Source organism: Rhea americana, unplaced genomic scaffold (genome assembly GCF_003343005.1).
Source record: "Rhea americana isolate MKP2758 unplaced genomic scaffold, rheAme1 scaffold_408, whole genome shotgun sequence".
NCBI lineage: Eukaryota > Metazoa > Chordata > Aves > Rheiformes > Rheidae > Rhea > Rhea americana.
Window position 1 is genome coordinate 282,883 of NW_028186544.1, and position 18,108 is coordinate 300,990.

An 18,108-nucleotide genomic window follows, 5' to 3' on the forward strand; every position below is an offset into this window, starting at 1 on the left:
TCCTCAATCCTCAGAAGACTGCCTAGCACACAAATGAAGTTGGAAGACCTACCTGACAAGGAATATCTTTATCTTCATCACAGGGAGATCCTGGTCCAGAAGGTCCTCGCGGCCTGCCCGGAGAAGTTGGAAGCAAAGGAGCAAGGGTAAGCAAGTAGTGGGGCTGCAGTAGCCAGTAGAGATATACTCTACTGCCCCAAGAACAGCTCACCTACTCCCCCATCAAGCCTGTACCTGATGCAGCTGTCCCCTCCCTCTAGCCTCACTCTGCACATACGCTTCTGAAGAGATAGGGCTGGACCCACAGCTGAGCAGTTCTCGCTGCACAGAAAGTGCAGCTGGGGGGTTGTGGTTGGAGGGAACTCTCTCTCCTATATAGGACAGTTGCTTGCCATCGCAAGCCAAGATGAGAAGCCAGTCCTCCATCGGAAGAAGAGTTTCATGCAGAGTGGATTTTCATTCAGAGAGGCTGAAATGGGGCTAGGACTCCATATTCCCCCAGAGGAATCATTCTGGTGCCAGAGCACTTGCCTGGCATAGCATTGAGGCCACGTGGCTCAGAGGGATGCATCTCTATCTGTTCTTGAATATTCTCAGTTCTTTCTTTTCTTTCCAGGGAGACCAAGGACTGCCRGGACCTAGAGGCCCTTCAGGTGCTGTGGGAGAGCCAGGCAATATAGTAAGTTGTCTTGGGACATGTTTGTGATCCTCTCCTCCCTCTGTGGTGATAGCTTGCCCTATCAACGTAAGCTGGCTGCACTGCCACCCCCAGAGGAGAGACTGCAAGACCTTCTTGCCTTGGGCCTTAGGAGGCCCAAAAAATGGCCTAGAGGCCCCCTGCTAGTCCTTATCAGGATCAAGGAGCAACTTCAGGACCCAGGAATCCTTGCTTTTGAGCTAAGCAGTGCTCAGCAACATTACTTCTCTGGCACTCCCACCACCCAGATGTTGCCAAAATAACAAAATAACAGCATCAGAGCAGAGCACTTGGCTAATGAAGATGGGGATGCTCCAAATGCCTGTTTGGCCTAGGTTTGTGATTAATCCAGTACCCCATTTTGACAATGGTGCCATGACATCTGGGTAGCTCTGTGGGAGGCAGGAACCCAAGTGATGAATTAGTCACTGTTGCAGTAAACACACTGGGAAGGGAGATGATCTTGTGGCATCGTCTCAACAGCTAGTTTCCCCAGCATGATCCTACATATGGCCAGGGAGCTACAGAAAATATTCTCATACATTCTCTCTACTCTCCCCAAAACTATCCTGCAGGGATCGCGTGGAGATCCTGGTGACTTGGGCCCAAGAGGTGATGCAGGACCACCAGGACCAAAGGTAAAGTCTCTGAATGCAACTCAGTGTATTTAAGAACGGAGTTTTTTGTTTCTTTTTCTTTGTTTGTTTTTTGTTTGTTTTTTGGTTTTCTTAAGCCAATTTCTGCTGCAGAAACTCTTTGACCTATTCATGTCTTGGAAACAGCAGTGACTCAAATCTAGTCTTCTCTGTGGGACAAAGTCTTAGGCCCTGTTCTGGCCGAAACAGAGCTGTTTACATTCCTCAGCCTGTAAAGACTCAGAGATGTCCCAAACATATGATGTCCCCAYGACTCTTTCAAGTCTCACTCCAAATGTCTGTTGCCAATGTTTCAGGGCCCAAATGCTGGGAGAGAGCGCTGTGAAGAAGTCATAGCTCTTGGCAGTTTCTCTCCCTTGGGGGGTGGATGAAAATGGCTTTGGCTGTCGCTGGCATCGCTAAGTCAGAAAAGGCTGGGTTTGGTTGCTGACCAGTCATTTCTTTTCTACTAAAGGGTGACAGAGGCAGACCTGGGTTTAGCTATCCTGGTCCCAGAGGACTGCAGGTATGTGTGGTTCATGCAGTGCAGGTATGTGCACTACAGCAGCTTTACAGGTAGTCTGTGTCAGTGGAGGAGTTAACACTGAAGCTGAACACCTTCAGGGAAGACAAAAGGAGGAGGGAAATATGATGAGAGCCATCAGAAATTGAAGTCTGAAGAGGATCAGGAAGCARTCTTTCCACATCAGTCTTTCTGCCCCATCTGGATTCAGAGGAGAGGGATGCTTCATTCACACATGGCTGAAGGGCTCCAAGGAGGATTCCCTGTCAGGAAGCTTTACTCCTCCTCTAGAAATGTTGGGACATCAGGTCTGTTCACTGTCCTCTAAAGCTAGGTTGAAAATATCAGCTTTCCTGTCCCACACTTGCTGATTACTGCAGTCAAAAACCGAATGGGCAAAGTAAGGCTAGGACCTGCTGCAAATTCAGCCGCTTCTTTTCAAGAAGCTGGAGGGAATGTCATTCTGCATTTACTGCAGGCCACAGTGTCCTTCACACTGACTGCCTAACTGCCTCTCTGTGGTAGAGGAGAGCAGGGCAGTAATTATTTGACTCACCAGATTCAGCTGGCAAATTTAGAGATTCAAACATCAACCTTTTGGACATTCTGACCATGATCCAAAACCCGTCCCTATGAATAAGATCTCCATTTTACTTCATAGAGACTGAACCCAACCATAGCACCTTCAGCTCCATGTCATARTTTCAGAGGGCCCCAATCTTGCCTGAGGTGACAGGGAGATACATGTGCCCACCACCCCAACTGTCAGTCCATAATTTCACTGGTCATTTAGCTCTGAGCCCCTGATTATAGCTTTCAAACAGAGGTGTGCACTATGGGAATCCATTACTGGTCAGATGCTGACTCACTCCTCTCTCTTCCCAGGGTGACAAGGGTGAGAAAGGGCAACCAGGACCAAAGGTAAGGGTGTTTTCCCTTGTATGTCTGGTTTTGGCCTGACTGCAATGCAAGGTAGTTGTTTCCTGGCTTTCTGAATGAGCAACCATCTCCTGATTTTCTTCTCCCCACCACTTCACATGCTGCATTTCATAAGCTGACATTGGACTAGCAGCCAAGATGGCTTCAGTCCTTCAAGTCAGGGCTAAGCAGCCATAAAACAAAAGGAAGGTACAGAACAGTCTTTTCAGACAAGAAGACTGTTTCTGGTCAAACTATTTTCAAAAAGACAAAAGAAACAGCTTAGCTGCTGTGAGAAGGTGACTGGGGGAAATGGTTTGTTTCTCCATCTCCAAAWGGTATGCTAGCACTTTTGTGGGAGTGGTGCAGGCCACCAAGCTTTGGATGTGCCAAGTTGTAAGGCCTCTTTTCAAGTGCTCAGTGTTTTCTTTGGGGTTTTCTGCACTCTATTTTGAAGCCCAGGCACTCCACTCAAGGGGGCAGCACCATGAAAGAGACAGCTGCTGACGCCTCCACTTTGTGGAACAAACCCTCTCTGAAGTAGCCTGTAACCACTGCATGCCCAAAGTATTACTTAGCCCACAGCAAATACCAGATCTTCTCTCTAGAGCTGTGTGTTTCCAGTCTGGTTGTGAATATTAACTGTACTGAGGGAAAAAGATGGGCTAGCTCTGTAGGTGACCAGCCTGACCCTGGGTACAGTTTCCAGGCTTATCTCCTTGTGAAACAATCTCAAATACATTTTGTAAAGCTTCTTTATTCTTCAATTACGGTCTGTTAGAGAGTGGCCTATGTAAATACAATTTATTTACTCTGTGCTGAGCTGCTCTTTCAGGATAAACAGGCCAGACATGTGTGTTTTTGATGGATTCATTAGCAGTAATTCATCTGTCTGAGTACCTCCATGTGTTCTCTGTGCTGGATCTGTTTCTCCCTTCTTTGAACAGGGAGGAAGAGGTGAGCTTGGACCAAAAGGAGTGCAAGGGACAAAAGGAGAGAAGGGGGAACCAGTAAGTACACTTTCAGTATTGTTCATAGCTTCAGTTCAGGGAAGGGATGCATCCCCTTTCACACCTTTGCCAAAGCCCTTGCAGAAACTGAAAATCAAAAGCAGGAGCTGCTAGATTTTTCTCCCCACTTGGTGACACTGGGCCATGGTCCTCCAGTAATTGTCTCTTTATAAGGACKTGTGTTTGTGGAGGTCAGTCAGGTCATGCTAGAACAACGCAGGAGGACTGAAAGGAGGAGGCAACTGTGTCACTACCACGCAGCCCCTTTTAAGTGCTCCTTTTAAGTGTGATTTATAGCTACCTGACACGCTAGGGAGCTGTGCCAGAGTACACAGTCTGCTCTCCCATATTTGACTAATATAGCCACATATTGGCGAGAGCACTGCCAAGCGTCTTTTCTGTCTCATGTCTCTAAGCTTGTCTATCACAGGCTGGTGACACTGCTTAGTAGGGCTGTGCCTGATGGGCTGATCAGGCACAGCCCCTAACACCAGCAGTGTGGGTCMTGAGCATTGTCAGGAAAATGCTCGACTCTTCTTTGTTTCTTTCTCAGGGTGACCCTGGCCCAGGAGGTGAGCCTGGACCCCGAGGCCCAACTGGTGAACCAGGCCCTGAGGTGCAGTATCATTCAATCATGTCTGACCAGATGTTCCAACTCCTTCTTCTCYCCACTTCTCCTATGCGCCTGCTGCTCTAAAATTCAGATGCCCCACCAGATCTCCCTACAGTAGGACTTGCTGGAGTTGACTTACTGGGCATTCCAGCTGTTGATCACATGTGATGGCAACCAGAGAGGCTTTCCTATCCTTCCCATGGCAGATCTTTCCAAAAAGCCAGATTCTTGATGGCACTGGTGTCTAATTCCCAATGGGGACTCCTAAGAAAGTTGTGCCTGAAAGCACTGTGTTCTTCTTACAGGGAATTCCTGGACCACCAGGAGACCCTGGCCTAACTGTAAGTAAGACTGTTCTCTTCTCTCTCTCTCTCTCTCTCTCTCTCTCTCTCTCTCTTTTTTTTTTTTTTTTTTTTTTTTCATGCAGCCTGAGAATGAAACAATGTTGGATACTGTTGCTGCTCAGGCAGAGATAGGTCCTGGAAAAGATCTGGGTGCTGTCATCCTGCAACAGGGCAAGGCTGAAGCCACCTTGGCAGGGGCAGGGCAAGGGATCTGTAACTTCCCAATGGGACCTGAAACAGTCTCAAGCTGTTCTTGATGGGGGGCTTGCTGGGTAGGAAGTGAAAGGAGAGCCTTTCACTTCAGAGGGCGAGGGCAGGGCTGCCTAGTTGCTTTGAAAGGAAAGGGATAGCACTCACTCTGAACCCTGTCTCTCTGCTTTGCTGGCAGGACTGTGATGTGATGACCTAYGTGAGAGAAACATGTGGATGTTGTGGTGAGCTGACTATTGCTTTGCTTCTGAATTGTAAGCCATTTGTTGTGCAGGGGGACAACAACCAGCCAGGTTTGGGAGGAAGGAAGGCAGACCTTTGTCTCTTGGGTAGTCCTGCCTGCTTGTCACTTCAAAGATTGTCTGTAGAGGAGCCTGCTTCTGAGCAGGAGGCCAGTAAAGGCCTTCTCCATCCTTTGGGTAGTGTCTCCATGGAGGTGATTAGGGGCAGAGATACTGGCCTCTTTCCTGGACAGCATCAGCAGACAGGAGAGCAACTGCAGATAGACAATCATCCTTGAAGGTGCTCTGCCTCTATGAGCTCAAGAGGGTGGTCAAACAAAATACAGATAGTCTCAGTGTGAGACAGAGATCCAATAAGCCTCAGGCACCTTGCCTGCCTTTCAGGATGGCCTCTGCTCTGGCCTGCACATTGAGCCACTAGCACAGAGAGGCTCCTTGGTTTCTCCGTGTAATGCTGTACGTTGTACAGCTGTAGCTGTAATGCTGCAGATAAGGTAGCAGAGAAAGAAATTCTTACCTGCTCACTTAAGTCTGAGCCCACCACTGAAAATGGCCCGAGGCTGAGGCTGCCTGCTTTATGTCCCAAAATTCAGCTCTGCTTTTTCAGGAGCAGAGACCTATAATCAAATTGCGTGGTCCAGATAATACAATAGAGTGTAGTGCACAACACGATTAACAAGGTTTCTGTTGACAGATGCACAAAAATTCTCCCTGCACTACTGACTGGGCAGCACAGCAGATCCTTTGAATCTTTGGAGTGATAGTAAATGTCTCCATCTTCCTGTATATAATTTCTTATGCCCTGATGGTTCTTGTTCCCATTGTCCTCAGCCTTTGAGATTTCCTCATTCTGTTCCTCTCCCCAGACTGTGAGAAGCGCTGTGGTGCTCTGGATATTATGTTCGTCATAGACAGCTCAGAGAGTATTGGCTACACCAACTTCACTCTGGAGAAAAATTTTGTTGTCAATGTGGTCAGTCGGCTGGGCTCTATCGCCAAGGATCCTAAGTCAGAAACAGGTCTGGAGTGTTTGTGTGTGGGCGGGAGGGACATGTATAAGGAGCATGTATGAGAGAAAAGAGTCTTGTATCCCATTAATTTCCACATGTCTGTAGCTGCCCTGGTGTGCAATCCATCTGTTGTTCATTTTTGTAGTAGTTTCTACTCCTTCCTCTCTCCCCTTCCCTGCCTAATAGGCTACTTAGGCAGCTCTTCACAGATATGAAAGCTTGCTGACTTTCTCAACTTGTCCCTGAAGATGCAATGCCAAATAACGTTGACATGTCCTTGTCAGGTGCCCGTGTTGGGGTGGTGCAGTACAGTCATGATGGGACCTTTGAAGCCATCAAACTCGATGATGAACGCATAGATTCACTGTCAAGCTTCAAGGAAGCAGTGAAACGTCTGGAGTGGATTGCTGGGGGCACCTGGACACCATCTGCTCTCCAATTTGCCTACAACAAGCTCATTAAGGAAAGCAGGCGAGAGAAAGCCCAAGTGTTTGCTGTGGTGATAACAGATGGACGCTATGATCCCCGAGATGACGACAAGAACCTAGGGGCTCTTTGTGGTAGAGATGTGCTCGTCAACACCATTGGCATTGGGGACATGTTTGATCAGCCAGAACAAAGTGAGACCCTGGTCTCCATTGCTTGCAATGAACCTCAACGAGTCCAGAAGATGAGACTCTTCTCAGATCTGGTGGCAGAGGAATTCATTGACAAGATGGAGGATGTGCTCTGCCCAGGTCTGTACCTGTTCCTGAACTTCTTACAGGAACTAAGTTTCCTGGTCACAGGGTTTGGAGTGGGAGTCGTATATAGTGCTTTCCAGCAATTGCAGAACTGTGCCCAGTAGGCTGGCCAGTAATGCCTAAGCTGGATCATTCATRGTAGGGAGCTGACCCACACCTGGTGGGATTATGTAGCCTTGGATAGGTGGTCCTTCCTCAGATAAGCAGGACAGCCTTTCGGGGCTGTCCTTTGATGTCCCTTTCCCATGTGAGGGGCTTGGATCTGCAACACTGACTGCTAAACCATGAAGGGTACATCACTCAGATTTCCTTGTTTCTTTTCTTTCTAGATCCACAGATTGTTTGTCCTGAGCTGCCCTGTCAAACAGGTAAACTTTACAAGTAGCTTCATGCCATCTGCACAAAGTGGTAGGTCTAGGGGGGAGTGCACAAGAATCAGGACTGGGAGGGAATGTTTGATCCTGTTCATTCACTTGATATGGCCAGGAATTTGGGAAATTATGTTACTTCTCATCACCCCAGATTTTCATCTCCTGCTCTTTTCCTGGCTCTTTTAACTCCCCTCACAGGTACTAGTGCACGATGTTAGTGCACACGCCTTACTCAGCTCTGCTATATCTTCCTGTTCAAGTGCAACAGAACTTTACACAGATTTCCAAATTCCTGGGAGCCAGCAGGTTTTGACCTCCAGATTCAATAATGAATTTCTCACTTGCTCATTATCTCTATTACAGAACAAGTCAAAATCTCCTTGCTAAACTTCCAAACCCATGTGACCTTTGAAATCTAGAGTTAAATCTGCAGCACCAGGCAGGATGCTCTGTGTGAATGATGAGGGTAAAGCAGAGTAGAAACTGTTTGAAAAATTACATTGTAGTGGACTGAAAGCTTTGGCTTCTCTAACACTGGCTGTATTTTAATTAACAATTAACTCAGGGTGTTGAATCAAAGGAAAAAGGCTGTAAGGATCCTCTGCTATAAAAGAGACAGCTGCTGCTTGCTCCAGGTAGCTTTACTTGATCACATTTTGCTTGTTAAGGGGCAGATTTGCAACCTGATTTTCTAGAGATATTGGCTGTCCAAGTCTCTGTATCTGTTTAAATATTTAAATACAGTAGATACAGTATTTGATGATACATGCAAAGCATATATGGGACAGTTTTGCCATTTCTTGTGATTTTTTACTGTGATTATATTTTTCTAAAAGTCCCAAGCTTCATCTTCGTATTTAAAGAAGTCCCTTTCTTTTCCATATTGAAGAAAAGAAAAACTGGTCCCAGAATGGTCAGAAAAGCTATAATTATTCCTGTCTACAATCTGACTTTTACWCTAGTATTTTGAATGTTTGGTTTTGGACATTCAGAGAAAGCAATGTCAAACTGTGGTGCTGAGCTGTCCAGGCACACTTCTCTGTCAAGTACTCTGAGGAACTGTGTCCTGTGGATCCGTGCATGAGGAGGCAACTTTTCCATGTCACTCTAGTGACTGTTCAGGTACCTTTAAAGGTTTTGGTATTTTCAGCCTCCCCTTTCTGTGGAATACTGCAGGAGAGAGACTGACTTAAGCAGTGGCCCATTCATGTTCTGGGCAAACACAACCCTCCAAAGCAAGGTGAAGTTGGCTGTCCTTTTAACACAATTCACTTGGGTATTTCCTTTTCTGATACAAGGTGAGAACAGTTTGCTCATACCAGACAAGCTTGAAGACTAGAACAGAAATGACAGCTGTGATATGAGGAAGCTTCTGAGGAGATTCCCTCCTGGGTAATTCCCTCAAGCCATGCCACAGGTGGACAGAATGTTGTGCAGGCCCTGCACACCTGCAATCCTACAGGATAGGAGAGTTGGAAAGCTGTGGCATGCTAAGCATGGCCCTCCTGTTAAAAGTAACAATACACCTATCTCAACATAGGTGAAAGTTTGTCCCTGTGTGCAGGGAACTATGGTACGCGTTATAGATTAAGTGGATTTTAATCCTGGATTAAAAAAAATCCAGTGCCTGGATTTATGCCCAGGCATTCAGGGGCTTTTGCCCAAAGCACCTTCCACCTGCTGTACTGGACTGTTCATGATGCATTTCTATCATCATGTAGAAGGATTTGCAACAATCACACCCACACAGCAGTAAGGAAACATGCTAGATGAGAAGTTAAATAAGGAATGTAATACTGTTTGCAAATTCTCAGCTGCAATAAAGCCAAGGCAAAGAATTGTGCATCAGTGTTCAGCTTCCTCTTGCTCTCTGAGAACATTTTCAAGAGCTGATGTTAAGTCATATGCAAACCCTTTGGATGGAGATGTTGACCTTTGCAGGGTATGTGAATGAGCTTAATGCATATGCAATGCATGCGTGCAAATGGTAGATAGGCCAAATAATAGATTCAGTGAGGGAGCTATACTCAGCCCTGTTCTTTGCCCTTAGACTTTCAGAATTGCAGTCCTGGCACTTAAAGGAACAACCAGAGCTCCAGCCTGAATACTGTCATGAAAATATGGAGACACATGTTACATCAGGCAAATATGGAAAGGGACAGGTATTATATCCCAGCGTCCTCTCTGCTGCCTTGTAGAGCCAGATGAGTCATCAGATTTATGAATTCTCATCTGCAGATACACGAAGCCAGGAAGGCATGCCATCTTTCAGTGACTGGTCTAAGGAAATCCAACTTCTCCTGTTTTCAGGACAGACTCATGTCTCCTTATCACCTCTCACTGTGGTTCTTACAGTATACACGTTTCTTGACATGAGGCCTAGGCAGAGTTAAATGCTGAGCAAAACTAAACTGACCAATTGCTTTGACAAACCGCATGATGCTCTGTGAGGCTTTTTCTAACCCATACAAAAGGCTTTGCTTTGAGCTTTGAGGTTCAATTGAAATACAAACTCAGTAGAGTCAGGTGGAAACCAAGGTTCTTAGGATACTGAATTGTCACAGACGTCACACAGAAGCATTATACAGAACAGAGTATTAATTCTAATCAAAGTACAAAGGGCTAAGTGCCAGGATAGGAGTCTATGTAATGCTTTCTCTTAGATGTCTTTCCAGCTCCCCAGCTGTATAGTATCACGTATACAGTTTGCATATAACGGAGTTCAAAGCTGTTTGACAGCTGTTATCAACTAATCCCATATGCAGAAGAAGAGTTGGACCCTCTGGCCTTCTTTCTGAATACTGCTCTTCCTCCATCGTGAATATGCTAGACTAGTTGGAAGAGACTGGGCAGTTAGGTTTTTATGTAATTTTCTGAGGACTCTTGGTTGGTGGGTGTGTGATGTCAGTAAGAATCCCTTATTTCCTCAACAAATGTGTTTCTGGTCACTAAATCACCAAATGCTGTTTATTCTCTCAGCTGTTATGAGAGACAGTTATCTAGTCCATAAGTTAATTCAATTAATTTCTCGAAAATAAGCAACTGATTGTCTTCTCTTATATAGTCTGTGTTTCCAATGCTCTTCAAGATTTAGTAATACCTAATTCCACAAGTCAGGTGCCCCAGGCAGAACACCTATGAGATATAAATAACTATTTTGCCCCCAACCTGTAGAAGTGCCATTTGCATTTCATCTCATCTGGCCTTACTGAGGTAGATTTTTCCTTAATCACTGAAGAACGCTATCCTAGCTACCTTTAAGGGCTGTTCTGCAAGCCATTGGCAGGTTTTCCTTCACCCAGTTGTCTTTTGCTATAGCCCATCTTGCAAAAGGCATGGGAGAGCTTTTACCGCAAGAGCCACATTCAGCTCTGGGACATGCATTCTAACAAGGCTGTTGAGACTTAGATCTTGAAATTTAGAGTTTTGTTTTGGACTTTACTTCTCTTTCCCTTGTTAATTCTGTCCACATCTGGTGCAGTGTGTATAGAAAATCTAGGTAGCATTCAGAGAGAGAGCCATTGCTAGAAACCCCTGAAAATATTCTTTTGACGCTCACTTACAGATGACAGGAACCCTGGGAACGTAAACCCACTTATTTTCCGCCCCATGGAAGAGGGAGTCAACATAGATTTCCCCAGCACCACACATTCGATCGCCCAGTTCCTAAACTCCACGCGGGAAACCCAGGACCCCAGCATGTACACCCAGCTGGTGGCCACTTTGGCCTATACCGCCGAAAAAGCCAAGTTTGCCACTGGAAATGAGCGGCAAGAGTGGATGGACCTGTTCATTGACACCTTCAAAATGGTGCACAGCGAGATTGTGGGGGACCCAGAAACTGTGCTAGGGCTTTGCTGACATCTCCATTATAGATCACATGAAGTGGGTGGAGGCAGAGGCTGAGTGGAGACGGGAGAATCATTTGGACCTGTAAACATCTTTCCTCAAGTGCCTACTTGGCAGAGAGGATGAGTACATCAATAGATGCTTTTAGTTTAGGGGAAACACAGGTAGTGAGGCAACTTGGTTATGCTCAGCCGGGTATGTGACACAGGAGGTGGATCTCTCCAGCTTGGTTGGCTGATGAGCATGGTAGCTTTCTCCTTAGATTACAAGTGATGCTTTTGCTTTACCTACTGCTTTTCTGCAGAGGAACTTCCAGCCACTAGCAGGACAGCTGCTCTGCCTTGGTTTCTGAATCAGCCAAGCTGCTCCTCCTTTCACCTTCCCAATACTCCTCCTCTGTACTGGCAAGCTAGTCTGTCGCAGGGTGAAATACTGTTGCACAATCCTCAGCCATACAGGAGCGCAAGGCTCCAAGGATGAGAGGAGGAGACTGCTGGCACACRTGACTGAGGGCAGGAGTGAGTCCTTTGTTTGCAGAGAGCCTAGTGATATGCTTTTCATGCACCTTCCTACATTATCTTTTTGCTGACTGCTTCTGAAGTGTCTTTTGTGTTCTCTTTCTGGGAACTGGGTCCTGTCCTCAGGTTGTGCAAACTATTTGTGTGGCAAGACTGACAAAGCAAGATACATCTCCTTTGGCTGCAGTTAGCATTTCTATACAACTATTCAATAGATAGTTTGTGATATTAAATGGAAAGAGCAAGTAGTAAAGAAGAGCATCCTGGGCTTTCCATCAAGAGTACCAAAACCTGAAGAATGCTTTTGTCAGAATATATGCAGTACGTGCTTTGTGTGCTTTTTATTCTGCTTGTATGTTTCCTGTGTTTTTTCTCTCTGTCTTAAATAGCAACATTTATCTATTCATAGCCAGGAGATAGAGGCTTGTGGGACCAGGAAGTGCAAAGCAAAATCCATGACTGCATGGTCATAACAGTGTGATATATTAAGATGTCTAAAAGTACATATTTAAACATGACATAAAATTCATAACCAGTTCTAGTCCTGATTCAGAAGACTATAGGCCTACCAGTTGTGCTGTGGGAATGTTTGCTTAGACAAGGAGTGATATGTTCATGAGTTCAGCTACCAATGGTTTTCTCAAAAAGTTAGGCAGGTGACTGCTATTTGTATTCTAAAATAACCATTGCCCTGTAAAGCTATAAAAAGAGAACACAAGTATTGAATGTACAGATGCAGGAGTGGAAGTATTTAGTGCCAGCAAGTAAATTTTGCAGCCTCTCTAATTGACATGGTATTATCGTAATAAAGTCTACTGAGCAAATGTACTATTTAATGGGCAAAATGGAGATTTACAGTCTTCAAATAATGTGTTTGGCCTATTATGAAGTCTATTTTCAGGTATGTAAAGTGGAGCCACTTACCAGGCTGTAGTCAAGCTCAGAAATGAAAATTTGAATGAGGAATTTGCCTACTTTGAACAATATTACTAGGTTTTATTTCAACTTTCTTCCAACAACTGGGGCTTGCCAAACTAGGCTAGAGGTTGTCCAGCAACAGGCACTCAGAGGTGTTTGTGTCATTCAGCTCATGATCAAGCTAAATATATTACACAAAGACTATTTCTCTAAACATTTTAGCAGTTTTTTGCTCTTGGTCTGTGCAATACCAGGGAGTTCAGAGAATATAACGAGAAAAATACTCAAAGAACTCTTCCTAACTTTAAATGGTTTGCTTAAGGTTTTAGGCAAAAGTCTGGCAGAAGGGTAAGGAACTGTTTGTATCTGAATTCATATGCTAATATCTTCTTATAATCCACACACGGATGGTCTTTGCAAGGCCAAACTCCTTACTCTATTTTGATTTTTATCCTAAAATTAGTGTGTGATTTAGCCTGTTGTGGTGCATCTGAGAACTCAAAGTAATTAAGTTGTTCCAATCGTGATGCTAAAGAGGAGTCCTTGAGCATATGTATGACTGGAAGCCCAAAGGAGATGTTATTCTGAAAGGAACATCTTAGGGATAACCTGTCTTGCTGGATGATATTGGAATTCAATCAATCTTTAGGAAAGTGAGTTCAGATGTCATCACACAGTGGCTGTTTATTCCATTTCTATTGGAAATATTTCCAAGCAAAGTACAAGCATTGGAAACAATCTTCTTTACCTCAAAAAAAATCAATTAACCATGAAAAATATTTATGAGAGAATGTCTCTTTGCCTGAGCAGAATTTGCATTGACTCTTATTAGACAAAAGCAAGTGGATGTAATGGTTTGATAACATAATCCTGGTGAATCCCTCTGACCGAACCAGACAGATAGATAGATTTCAACACAGCAGTGTTTGCTTCAGTGACATGGGAAAATCCTCAGGTAAAGGAAGAGCACACATTAGTGCTTGGGGGAAAAGAAACTTCCTACCTCTCAGATGACATAGGAGGAGGCTGTGAACTGGGAAGACCAGGAAAGGGCTGGGAGAGCAGTTCACTTGTTCATTATTTCTTTCATCTCTACTGTGAAATGCTAGAGCAAATACAAGTTACTTTGCTGTGAGAAAAAGCAGGAGCATTATGTGAATGGATGGGATTACCTTGCACATCATTGGCTTGATTACTAATTGCAAGAAAGTTGGTGGTATTTCTGCAGTGCTACTTCCTTTGGACTGCCTTAGATGTTTCCTAGCATGCAGTTTGTGGTATGATGAGCTACAGGCATTCATGCCTTTCTATAAGCTGCATGAAAAGGTTTGGTATTCCAATTAAAAGTGCAATATGAAGAGATTATTTGGCCTAATTCATGGTGGTGCATCCAAGGGCTTATTTCATAGGATCATCTGCAGTCAAGAACGAAAATCTCAAGGCCATTGGAAGGTGAAATGCTCTTTTGTCTTCCCTAAATTCTTCTCACTATTCGTAGCAGGCATACTGAGCGTATTTTCTGTAGTATTGCCATATGCAGAGTTCTTACTGCACTTGTGTCAACATCCTCCAAAAAATGAGAATAAGGTACAACCAAAACATGATATAGAATGGAGCAAAACCCATGGTTTTGTTGCTGCTGTGCTGTCATTTACATTAATGTTCTCATGGGATAACTCATGTTTAAAGGAATTTAATCTATGACATGGCTTAAAGGCAGCCCTATCTATCTGGGAGGACAGAGCAGTAAGAGGAGTTTCTCTGAGGGGGGTAGTCATGCAGTAGTCATCTGTAGGGCAGCTCTGTGGAGAGCTAGCCTCTTATTATATTCTCGCTGAAGTTTCGTAGAGTGTTGCTGCACTCTGAGTAGCAATCTGCTCATGTCTGTGTAACTAGGACCTCTTAAAGCTCACTTTAGGTCCTTTCTCGGGGGAGTTCTTGCTTGTAATCRCAATGACTGTGTATAGACAAGCCCTAGGGGAGAAAGACCTGTAACAGTACTTTGGCATGATATGGAGGCATCACTTCCACTCCTCTTTTGCAAGCCCTACTTAAATTTCAGATTATGTGGTTGAAAGGGGCATGCCTCTCCCCTTTCATGGCTACATGAAGCATACACAGAGCATGTAAGAGCCTGGAGTTCACTGGTGCAGGTACAGCCAAGGTAAAATATCCTTCTGGTAGCAGCACTTGTGTATTGATAACTATGATATGAATGTACATTTAGACAAGATTTTTCTAAGAAGGTCAGTCAAGTGAGTCACCTAAGAAGGTGAGTACATACCTTTATTGCTTTAAAAGAATGGAGTATTAAATTGAATTTGAAAATATGAAGTTATACACAGCTTGTGGAGAAATATTCAGTGCTTCCAATTGGAGATGGCTTTCTGCTTGAATCAGAACTGACAGTCCAGAGGCCCATTGTTAGCAATAAATCAGTGTACAGTAAGCACCATTTGAGACATGGCATCATTATAGATATGTCTTGAAGTATAGCCTAAGAGGAAACGCAAAACTGTAAAGTCAGTGAACATGAAACATAAATGCAACTATGGAACTTTGCCATGCCCAGCAAATTGGGGTGAACCACAAGGATCGGAAATTGCTGTATCAGGTATTATGTTTTATCATGGATAAAGTGGTGTCAAATAATCTGCAAGTACAATATGTAACATCAGTGTTTCTGCTACATTCGGAGCACAGTCTCAGGCTGTTGAATTTATGTTGCACACTGGCTCAGTAGTCTCTAGAGTGCATATATCTATTTGGCTTAAAATATTTTACAAATTTGCCCTTCACTGAATGTTGACCAYATTAAGTAGAGATGGAAGTGGAGTCAAATTCTGTGTTCAGTCATGTGCAGTTACATGTGACTTTTTAAATGCGCTGCATACCTGCCAAGTTTTCTGTTGTGTATAGCTATACTTTCCTACTAAACAGGCTTTCGTTTTGTTCAGATCATATGAGGATTTACAAAACACTTTGCTTCAGCACCCCACAGTGTTGAATCCAGCTCCAGGTATAAGAGTATTCAGCACTGAGGAAGTACTTTGTCAGGTAGACGGATCTGTTCATAGGACTTTAATTCAACTTAATGTGAAACTCATATGATGAAAATTACCCTTTACTGGAAATGGATGTTCAGACTGAAGCTTCTCCAGAATCCTCTGTTACTTTCCAGTCGTGTAACACAACATGATTCTACTCCATTGTTTCACCTTATCCCTTTCAAGATTCAGTCTTAATAAATTGCTTAACAGTGCATAGTATGGCTATTGCTCTGCTACCACCATGATGAAATACCTCAGAAAGTGGCCAGTCATAGCATGTACATCACAAATGAATACTGCTGTTGTAATCATTTTCCTGGTTATTGCTTTCAGTGGAGAAGAAAACTCAAAAGAATGCTTATCCAAAAATGGAACAAAATCAAAAAATGCAGAAATTGAAATGTTTCTGACAGAAATAATGCAGGCAGAAGAACATCAGACACAACACAGCTGCTGCAAGGAGACAAAAGAAACAAAAGAATGATTTAAAACTAACATCTGAATCTAAATATTGGTGTTTTCTTCTGCCTTTTTTTTTTTTTTTTTTTGACGTTCATTCACTGCATATATTCATATACCTGCATGCCTCCTTTGTGGACAAGTGCTGATCCAAAAGACTTAAGAACAATTTCCTACCATGTTTTATTCAACTATGGGTCTTTGTTACAAAAGCTGTTTCACTACATATAGATGCACCAAAAAGGATAGTCTTCTTTTTCAACCACATGACTTAACCTTTATAAGCTCTTCAGGAATTAGTGATTACTGATGAAATGAATCTTGGCACAGTGTGAAATCAGCTTCCAATCAATAGATTTTTGCATGAAGAATTGCTCCAAGAGTAAACCACACTCTATATTTAACKGAGATGTTTGCAAATACCATCTGCCTTTAATCTCTAGCCATCCCATTACAGAAAGGGGCTGGGCTTTAGTATAAGAAGTGAATGTAACTCTAGGGATGAAATGCATAAAATGCACAGATCTATCTAATGTCTTGGATGCTTGTGGTGGTCTGTCATAGGCCTGAGAATGAGTGTCCATTAAAGCCAGTGCCCAGGAGCTGAGGAAATCAAAAGCAAAGATCCTGTTACCAGCCACCAACAGCTGGTCCTTTAGGCAAAAATACACAGAGGCTGTTCCTGCCCACATGGCACGAAAGAAGCCTTCATCTTATCTTGTAGGCTTTGTTACACTCCCAACTGTTGTTTTTCTCTCTTTCCTACAGAGCTTGCAGTGGCCCAGTGCACACAGCGTCCTGTTGATGTCGTCTTCTTGCTCGATGGCTCTGAAAGGATTGGGGAACAGAATTTCCGGAAGGCCCACAACTTTGTGGAGGAGGTAGCCCGACAGCTCACACTGGCCAGAAGCAACAATGACAACATGAATGCCCGGATTGCACTTATGCAGTACGGCAGTGAGAAGGAGCAAGATGTGGTCTTCCCACTAACGTACAACCTGACTGAAATCTCCAATGCCCTAGCGCAGATCAAGTATCTGGATTCATCCTCCAACATTGGGTCAGCCATCATTCACGCCATCAACAACATAGTGCGCAGCCCTGGGGACACACAACGAGTTGCCCGGCGCAACGCTGAGCTCTCCTTCGTCTTCATCACTGATGGCATCACAGGAAGCCAGAACCTTGAGGAGGCCATTGACTCCATGAAGAAACAGGATGTCATGCCCACAGTAGTGGCTCTTGGGAGTGACGTAGACATGGATGTCTTGCTGAAGCTTGGCCTCGGGGACCGGTCAGCCATATTCCGGGAGAGGGACTATGCCAGCCTCTCCCAGCCCAGCTTCTTTGACAGGTTTATTAGGTGGATATGTTAATTGAAGGGAGTACACATGTCCTGCTCTCACCAATATACACATCCCAGATATTACTTGTTTTATTTTCTTCCCTTTTTGTACAGTTGTTAGCAACTCTGAGCTGGCCCAGAACGGTTTGTACACAGCTAACCTCTGGGTTCTCCTTTCTAGCCAAAATTCAGAGCTCTTACTTGATTTTCATGATGAAGTCATGTATCTTACATTTATGGTGCTAATTAAGATCAAAGCAGGATACAGAGCCATACGAAGTATTTTTGTAACGCTTTACACATACCAAGCCATTCCTTTGCGTATGTACTGTAATGTTAGGAGGGCTTACCAAAGAAACAGGAAACTTTTCTAGTTCAATAGAACAAACGATCATCTCTAATTTTTAGAAACTCTTGCTCTCCCTCACCTTCCTTGAGGAGTTTTATGCTCATGACATCCCCATTTTTTTAGCAAGCTCTTTTCCCAATCACTTCCCCATCCTTTTACTTCTCTCAGTTCTTCTACCCTGTGAGAGCACTCAGGGGTGACTTTATTGACAACTCACATGATTCTTGATATGGTCAGAAATGTGCTTTTTTTTTTTTTTTTTTTTTTTTTTTTTTTTTTTTTTTTTTTTTTTTTTTTTTTTTTT

The 18,108-nt window shown here is 44.0% G+C and overlaps 1 protein-coding gene across 2 annotated transcripts in view; it reads left to right on the plus strand.

Moving 5' to 3' along the window:
• Window positions 1-18,102, plus strand: part of COL6A2 (collagen type VI alpha 2 chain) — a 34,323-nt gene extending 16,221 nt beyond the window's left edge. The window contains exons 16-28 of one of the 2 annotated variants that reach the window (XM_085314572.1): window positions 84-146; window positions 617-679; window positions 1,273-1,335; window positions 1,808-1,858; window positions 2,741-2,776; window positions 3,721-3,783; window positions 4,337-4,399; window positions 4,702-4,737; window positions 5,129-5,174; window positions 6,059-6,211; window positions 6,487-6,939; window positions 7,275-7,313; window positions 10,882-12,511. In XM_085314572.1, the coding sequence (XP_085170698.1) occupies window positions 84-146; window positions 617-679; window positions 1,273-1,335; window positions 1,808-1,858; window positions 2,741-2,776; window positions 3,721-3,783; window positions 4,337-4,399; window positions 4,702-4,737; window positions 5,129-5,174; window positions 6,059-6,211; window positions 6,487-6,939; window positions 7,275-7,313; window positions 10,882-11,177 (1,425 nt within the window). In that variant the 3' untranslated portion in view covers window positions 11,178-12,511. Of the gene's footprint in view, window positions 1-83; window positions 147-616; window positions 680-1,272; window positions 1,336-1,807; window positions 1,859-2,740; window positions 2,777-3,720; window positions 3,784-4,336; window positions 4,400-4,701; window positions 4,738-5,128; window positions 5,175-6,058; window positions 6,212-6,486; window positions 6,940-7,274; window positions 7,314-10,881; window positions 12,512-16,878 lie in introns of those variants that run through there. The other variant, XM_085314571.1, reaches the window with a different exon arrangement.
• Window positions 18,103-18,108: the final 6 nt, after the last annotated feature.